The 8,666-nt window shown below is 35.4% G+C and overlaps 1 protein-coding gene across 2 annotated transcripts in view; it reads left to right on the top strand.

The window, feature by feature from the left end:
- PTPRR (protein tyrosine phosphatase, receptor type, R) overlaps positions 1-8,666 on the top strand; it is a 444,293-nt gene that overhangs the window by 392,956 nt on the left and 42,671 nt on the right. For both annotated transcript variants that reach the window (XM_006859557.1, XM_006859558.1), the window contains one exon: positions 8,129-8,239. In XM_006859557.1, coding sequence (XP_006859619.1) covers positions 8,129-8,239 — 111 coding nt within the window. The remainder of the gene's footprint in view (positions 1-8,128; positions 8,240-8,666) is intronic.

Raw genomic sequence — 8,666 nt, 5'->3', positions numbered from 1 at the left:
GGTTTTTCCCAGATTTTACATTCCCTGTACAAAAATCAAATGTATACATAGACATCTTGTGGGTTAATGCGCCAGACTGCAAAGCCATTTGAACTGCAAGGTCGGCAGTTCAAGCTTGCCAGCTGCTCCTCGGAAACCCTATACAGGGTCGCTATGGGTCGGAACTGACTAGATGGCACTTCACAACAACAACATACATAGACATCTAGAATTTTTAATAAAAAAAAAACAATGCCCATACTCAGGCTGGTGGAGGTTTTTAATTGTCTCTTTAGATACATCATGCAGAAATTAGAGAGGTGGGTGTTTTATTTTCTTTTTGGGTTTTGAGTTTTGTTTTGAGGGGTTTGTTTGTTTTTCATTTTTAGTAGTAATAATTTAAAGTGTTACCAAAATTTTTTTGGTATTTTTGGTTGTTGATTACTTATTATATTATATTTAAATTTTCTTTCTGTTCAGACTCTCCAGAGATGGAAATATATTATCATAAAGGAAATTTAAGTGTTTTACAGATCAAAATGATAATGAGAAATCTGACTCAAACAAAATACACAGTAGACTTCACACTACCAGGAAAATGTTGTTTACCAAAAATGCGCTGACTTTAAATAGTGTTAAGTGTCATTGTCTGGAATAGACAACAATCATTTCCTCCAAAAAATATGAAGGGGAAGGTATCTTTAGAAGTTCCCAGCCTTTATATTCTCATGACTTTTCAATTTTCTGATAAAATTAAATAAATAGTAAGCATTTGCCAGTGCTTTTTTAATAATCCCAATATTACAATATGAATTACAATATAATTGCAATATGAAATAAGAGTTAAGAATTAATAAAATTACACAAGTATTACATTGCAATAACAGAAAAGAGATTTTATAGCTAATAAATTTGAGTTTGTTCATTTAGATAAATCCTCTAAAAAATAAACAAAACATTTAAAACAAGGTTGGTCACTTTTCTAACACAAACTATCCCATTGAAAGAGAAGACACAGTAAGTGTTTCAGAATACTCATTCTCCACAATGTTGTCTATAGCTTGTTGTGATCCACAGTCAAAAGCCTTTGCATAGTCAATAAAGCACAGGTAAGCATCTTTCTGGTGTTCACTGCTTTCAGCCAAAATCTATCTGACACCAGCAATGATATCCCTCATTCCATATCCTTGTCTGAATCTGACTTGAACCTCGGACAGTTCCTTGTCAGTGTATAGTTGTAGCTGTTTTTTAAAATTATCTTCAGCAAAAGTTTACTTGCATGTAATATAAATGATATCATCCAATAATTTCTGCATTTAATTGGGTTACATCTCTTTGGAATGAGCACAAATAAGGATCTCTTCCAAATTAGTTGGTCAGGTAGCTGTCCTCCAAATTTCTTGGCGTACATGAGTAAGTGCCTCCAATGCTTAATCAGTTTGTTGAAAGATTTCAATTTGTATTCCATCTATTCCCGGAGAATTGTTCTTTGCTAATGCCTTCGGTACACTTTGGACTTCTTCATTAAGTACCATTGGCTCTTGATCATGTGCTAACTCTTGAAATGGTTAAACATTTCTTTTTGGTGCAGTAACTCTGTGTATTTCTTCCATCTTCTTATGATGCTTTCTGCATCATTCAACATTTTGCCTATAGAATCCTTCAATATTGCAAATCGAAGTTTGAATTTTTTTCTTCAGTTCTTTCAGCTTGAGAAATGCTGAGCATGTTAATAATAGGGGCCAAATGGGCAAGCAAGATCATAGATAGTAAGAGACCCACTGTTGGCTTCAAAGAACAAAATATATACCAGATTTATTTTTCATTAGATGAAGGAAATATATAATTATTTGGTCTAATGCCCTTCTCTCAAGTATTTAGCACATTCATATTCTTTCTCTATATTTACATAAATCGTTCATCTGACTAAGCTTAAGTGACTTAGTTTCATAAATCCCATTTTGCCTGTTGACTTAATTAGCACTTTGCAAAAATTATAACCTCAAAAAGCCACATAAAGGAATCCTATATAATTGTTCCTTATTTCAACACCTTCCTTTTTCTAACTGGGAAAATTATAGAAAAGATGAAATATAATTATATATATGTAGCCAAAATACTCATATAATGCCTTTGAGCCTTTCAATGTTGTTGTTAGGTGCCAGCGAGGTCTAATCCATAGCAATCCTAAGCACATCAGAAGGAAATCCAGCCTGATTCTATGCCAGCTTCACAATTATTATATTTGAGCCCTTTGCTACTGCAGCTGTCTGTCCATCTCATTGGTTATCTTTTCACTGACCCTCCACTTTACCAAGCATGATGTCCTTCTCCAGGGAATAGTCCCTCCTGTTAACATGTCTGAAGTCTGAGAGACGAAGTCTCACTATCTGGCTTCTAAGGAGCTTTTGGTTGTACTTTGTCCAAGACGGATTTGTTTGTTCTTCTGGAAGTCCATGGTACTTTTAATATTCTTCTCTAACACCCTAACCCCAGTCATCAATTCTTCTACAGTCTTCCTTATTCATTGTTCGACTTTCACATGCATTTGAAATGATTGAGAATACCACAGCTTGGGTCAGACCCATCTTAGTCCTTAAACTGATATATTTGCTCTTTGACACTTTAAAGAGGTTTTGTGCAAGATTTGCCTAATACAATATATCATTTGCTTTCTTGACTGCTGCTTCCATGAATGTTGATAGTGGATCCAAGCAAAATGAAGTCTTTGACAGCTGTAATCTTTTCTCCATTCATCATGATGTTATTTATGTTGGTCCAATTATGAAGACTTTTGTTTTCTTTACATTGAGGTGCAATCTATAATGAAGGCTGGAGTCTTTGATTTTCACCAGTAATTCGTAGCCACCATTAGAAAAATTAGGATCCCATGCAAGACTTTGATTATCAAAGCATAAAACAGGAATCCATTGAACAGGGAGAGAGGACACTAAAATCATAGCAAATGCAGCAACAAGGCTATCTTGCCTCTGACTTAGGGCTCCTCCATTGAATGGAGTCCTGGTATGGCACTGTAGGATAAAGCACTGGACTGTAAGGTCAGTTTGAACCACAAGATCAGCAGTTCAGACTCACCGGTTTCTCCTCAGAAACCCTAAGCAGCATTGCTTTAAGTCAGAACCAACTCGATGGCACTTAACAACAGTTGGGTGGAGATAGCAGCTGCCTAGCTTTCCATTGCCCAGGAATAGCTAGTAGTCTAATCCCATTTCCTGACCCAAACAATTAAGGGTGGCCAGAAACTCAGAGACTGGTGACTGCAAGCAAAATTGTTCACCAATTCTTTGATGCATGCTTATATTACAAATATAAATTTACACCTAAATTTAATTGTATATGTTATAGTTGATCACAGAGCTTCCATAAGTCCTACTCTTAATACATCATCAAAGTTTCCCATTCCAGTTTCTTTAAAGAGGGAAAGTAGTAAAGCTTGTAAAACAATGTAAGTGCTGAATCTATCTAGATTTTCCAGTATCACACTCGTTTCTATACTTGTTTCATCTGTACCTGATTTTGCTGCAATTTTCTTTACTTCTCATTTTTTCATTTTACATTTATTTTCTTTAACTTTACATTTTTTCAATAAAAACTTATTCAACTTATTTCTTTCTTTCACAGACTAACTCTTTTTCCTCTTTCTGAGCTCATGTTTTATTGATTCATGTAATATATAATTAAATTGCTGGACTTCCATAATAAGTTTCTGCCATAAAGAAAAATAAATACAACTTGATGAATATATAGTTCAACAGGTGGGAACAGCAGATTGGGCTTGTATAGAGAATGGACAAGGAGTATTCAGTGATCCATCATTGCTGTTAAGTGTCATCAAGACGGTTCTGACTCATAGCAGCAGTTGGGTTCCAAGTTGGTGAATTTGAACCACAAACCTTGCAGTTAGCAGTCCAGTGCCACAATAGGACTCCACCACTGTTCCAATAGCATCAGCATATTTTACAGAGAGAAGGCAGGTTATTGGTTAATGCTGTGATGAAGTAGCCATCAGTTCTGACTCATGGCAGCTCCAGGTATTTCAGAGCAGAACTGTGATCCACAGGATTTTCAGAACGGTGACCTTTCAAAAGCAGTTCACCAGGACTTTCTTCAATGCGTTTAACCAGTTTATCCACCCAGAATTAAGTAGGTTAAAAGAGCTTGTACTGTTTTTCAGCAGTCTTGAAACCAAAGATAGATAATATAATACATAAAATGACATTTACTTAGGCTGTCCTAGCCCCAATGGAATTTTCTCAGAGTTCCTTATGTTTCCATCTAAGCCTCAGTTTCCTTAGCTATGGTGGAGGAAGTGGTTATGTGACATAGAGTTGTTTCTGACCCATAGCAACCCTGTATAGGATGTCCAAGGCTGTAAAAATGATTTATAATAAATAAATACATACATAAAACCTGCTCTATGGAGTCCTGGTGTGACACTGTAGGATAAGCACTAGACTGCTAACCAAAAGGTTGCCAGTTCAAACCCACCAGTCACTGCTCAGAAACCCTACTCAGGATCCCTATGAGTTGGAACAGACTTGATGATACTTAACAATAACAATATGTGCTCTATGTAACTCACAGGATTGTGGGAAGGATTACAGGGCATATTATTATTGCTGTAGGGAATTTTAATATTAAGTTGCTGTGCCTGTTAGTAATTTTTAGTCAGAGCACTTAGAATAAGAGTAATTACAATAAATTTAGATAGTCTGATCTATTCAAGTATCCCTCTTATATGCTGATATAACATTAATGAAATTGAGCATCTTCTTTTTATTGGTTTACCATCACTTCACTACTTTCCTAGTATAGTGCTGCAGAATAATGCACTAGACAGCAAATTCGGTTTTCAATCACAAGGTCGGTCAGTTGTTCAAACTCACAGCCATTCCTTGGAAACCCTATACAGGGTCACTACGAGTCACAGTCAACTCGATGGCACTTATCTATAACAACAACACTTTCAGCAGTCCTGGTGTGGAGTTGTAGGATAGGCACAGCACTAATAATAACAAAGTGGCAGTTCAATCCCACCAGTCACTCCTTGAAATATAGAGGGTCACTATATGAGTTTGTATTGTTTATGTTAATATTCTACTTTGCTATAAATCACTACTTACTAAGAACCAGATAATGTTCAGAACTGTTTGGTCCGGGTTTGCTAACTATTTGTTTGCACAAGAGACTCAAAGACCTCTTTTTCTTCCAAACTCTGAATTCTTGGAATTCATAGGTAATTTTACTTAAAAGAAGAGTGATAACTTGGATTTATATTCTACTAAATAGCGTGCTGTTTTGAATTTCTTACAATTAGTGTAGTTTCACAATACTATCTGTAAGCCAACGTTTTGCTTCCTTGCATTTTCTGCCTCTTTCATATCACTGTTAGCACCACATACACACACACACACACACAGACCTAAAAGCTCTTCATGGAAATTATATGAACATGAACTTGTGCTCTTAGAAACAGCTATATTTGCAGCTCTCCCCCACCTCAAATTCAAAAGCACCCACATTTTTCTGGTCTCTTTTTCTACTTTCTCTTAAAAGGGCGTGGAGGGATGTATTCAGTATGTAAAAATAAGCTATTGTATCTCAGAAAGGAGATGGGATGTTAATTAAGGGTTGTTTGAATGAACAAGTCACAGTGCATTGTCTGCTGGGAGCTGGCTGCCAATTGCTTTTTTGGTCAAGAGTCAAGAAAAACATTCAAGAGGGCCCCAGCTAGCTTGAGAGAGAAGCAAACAGCGCTTCCATTTATCAAGTTGGTGCACCAAGTTGCTCCGGTATTGTTAAAAATCGGGGTGCAGGCAGCGAGCTCCAGCTTCACTGTGGGTTTTTCCCAACCTTGAGAGTCACCTTCATAAAGAGTGGCCTGCTGAGCACGATGGATCACTGACAAAGTATGGGGTGAGTATTTGATACTACTACAGGACCACTGAATGCCTCTTTCACCTCTTAATCCTTTTTTCAAGATTCTTTGTTATTCTTCTTAGACTGATCCAGGAGGCATGCATTGTAAAATACATAATCGCCTGGGTCTTACAGTGAAATAATTGATGGATGCCCTTTTGAAAGAAACAAGGCAAACTGATCACTCTGATTACCTTTAACAAACTAGGGAATTTTAGACAGTTGGCCACTGGTACATGTAAAGGGAAGACGGCTGCTCTGTTTTAAAGTGTTCTTAAACGTCAGCATGATGTCAGGTAGAGTAAGCCTTTAGTCTGCTTGCCTGACAGGCTTGGGTATAGGGTGGCATGTAAATGGAGCTGAAACAATTTACTTTGTTTGGAAAAGGTTCAAATCCTTGAGGACATGAGGACTCAGTGGGTTTTTATTGTAATAGATGTTAAGATGAGGTTCTACTACTAGGTAAAGTGATTTCCCGCAGGACTCTAGCAAGTAGATTATTTGGTGTTTCTTTGCATGACACAGCCCTGGAGGTGTGTCTTATACTTTGTGTGTCTTCTCCTTTAATTTTTTAATTCATGGGATCTCTTGCTATTATTTTATATCCATAAGTAGTCATTTTTTTCCCCAAAATGTGATTTGTATGCCTGTGAGGTAAATATGAATGAACTAGTGGCTTGGTATTAAAACACCCCAATGGAAGCAACAAATGAGGGAATTTCTGTATAAGTAGGTATGTGTTAGGAGGAAATTATTAGTGCTATTTTTAAAAAATATTTTTTAAATTAGCATTACTCCAAGTCAAACACAAATTTGTGCCCTTTATATTCTTAATCATTAAGATATATGGTAAAAAAAATTTTTTTAATAGTTGCTTTTCTGTTGTTTAAAAAATAAAATAACATGACCTTATATCTATGCTTGTATCTCATTTTGTAGTTTTCTTTTAATGATGTGATCTTGATATAACAACAATCAAATATTATTTGTTGTTGTTTTAAATGCTGTCAACTTGGTTCCGACTCATAATGACCCTGTACAGGAGTGACTGGTGGGTTTGAATGCTGACCTTGTGATTAGCAGTCCAGTGCTCATCCATACTGACACACCAGGACCCCAAAATTTAGTGTATGAAAATCGAATGCCTTTAGATTAAAAACATCTATAATCCAGTAGTTATAAAATATAGTGATTAAAAAACAACATATTTGGAGTACATACTATATGCCTAGCTTTGTTCTTAGCATTTTTCACATATGAAATCTTAAGAAAACCAACACTTACATAGGTTAGTAATTTACTCCAGTATTTAATAATACATGGCAAAACCAAAATTTGGACCCAGGCTTTCTCATTGTAAAGCCTGCACCTTAGCTACCATATTATGTTGTCTTGGAGTCCTGGAGTGACCCTGAGGATAACCACTGGATGGTTGGCAATTCAAGCCCACCAGTCACTCCTCAGAAACCCTAGACAGGCTGCTATGAATCAGAACCACCTTGATGACATTTAACAACAACAATATAATTATTATTACTCTTATTAAGCCCTTCAAAGAGAAGTCATTATACATGTATTTTTTTAAATTGTGTTACATATTCATTTCAATGGATCCCATAAGTGAAGAAAATACATATTTATTTCAGTGGACCCCATAAGTGAAGAAAATCCTGTAAAATGGAATTGTCATAGATGTACTGATGGTAATTACATCTGCTTTATGTACAAGAGAAACTTCATTCTGTGATGTCTAACACATTCCTGCTGCTCTTATAGAGCACTGAGTCTGATGAAGCAGGAACATGTGACTTCCTTCAAGCATTATGGTAGAACATTCTTTTGATTTCTACTTGTCATATGGTAAACTCTGAGTCAAATACTTGGATTAATTTCTCAGTGAAGTTTTGGGAAATTTTGCCTTAATTATTTTTTTCATAGGATTAGTATGAAAGCATTGTTTGGAGGGTAAAAGTAAAAATTGATACTTAATGGGGAAAAAAAAAGTTTTATAAGATACAATTTCTATGCCATAAAATTAACTCAAATAAAATGTACCATTCAATGGTTTTAGTATTTTTATAGAATTTTAAACCTAGATAATTATTTTAAATTAACTAATCCATTAAAAATCATCTTTGACATGCGTAAATGAAAAGTGTTCCAAAGCTAATGAAAACTATTAATAGTTGCTTTGTTCTTCCTTCCCCAGAAATGTGTGCTATACTGGCCTGAAAAAAGAGGAATATATGGGAAAGTTGAGGTTCTAGTTATCAGTGTGAAAGAATGTGACAACTATACAGTTCGAAACCTGGTCTTAAAGGTAAGATTACAAAGTCAGTTCTAATTCATAGCAACCCTATAAAGGGTTTCCAAGGAGCAGCTGGTGGATTTGAACCACTGACCTTGCATTTTAGTAGTCCAATGTTTTTCCTACAGCACTACTCTGGGACTTGGATGAAACCATAGCTATCTGCAAAGTAGATGATGTCATAGTATTTTATTTCTACTTTGAAATTATTTATCCTCTTAAGTACTACAGATTCCATTTAAAGAAATTAAATAATATCAAGATCAAAGAGAAAATATAATCATTCCCTAATGTATTATTTCTTGGTGTCAGCTACTATAGTTATGTGTAATAATTTAATTACTGTAAGTAGATAATAAGGAAATTTCTTATGTAGGATTATGATCTTTTAATTTGGATAATTAACACATCCCTGATTGAACCTTTGAACCTTTTGAAA

The sequence above is a fragment of the Chrysochloris asiatica genome, unplaced genomic scaffold (genome assembly GCF_000296735.1).
Source record: "Chrysochloris asiatica unplaced genomic scaffold, ChrAsi1.0 scaffold00033, whole genome shotgun sequence".
Classification (NCBI taxonomy): domain Eukaryota; kingdom Metazoa; phylum Chordata; class Mammalia; order Afrosoricida; family Chrysochloridae; genus Chrysochloris; species Chrysochloris asiatica.
The sequence above is the reverse complement of the archived record's forward strand: the minus strand, read 5'-3'. Positions and strand labels throughout refer to the sequence as shown.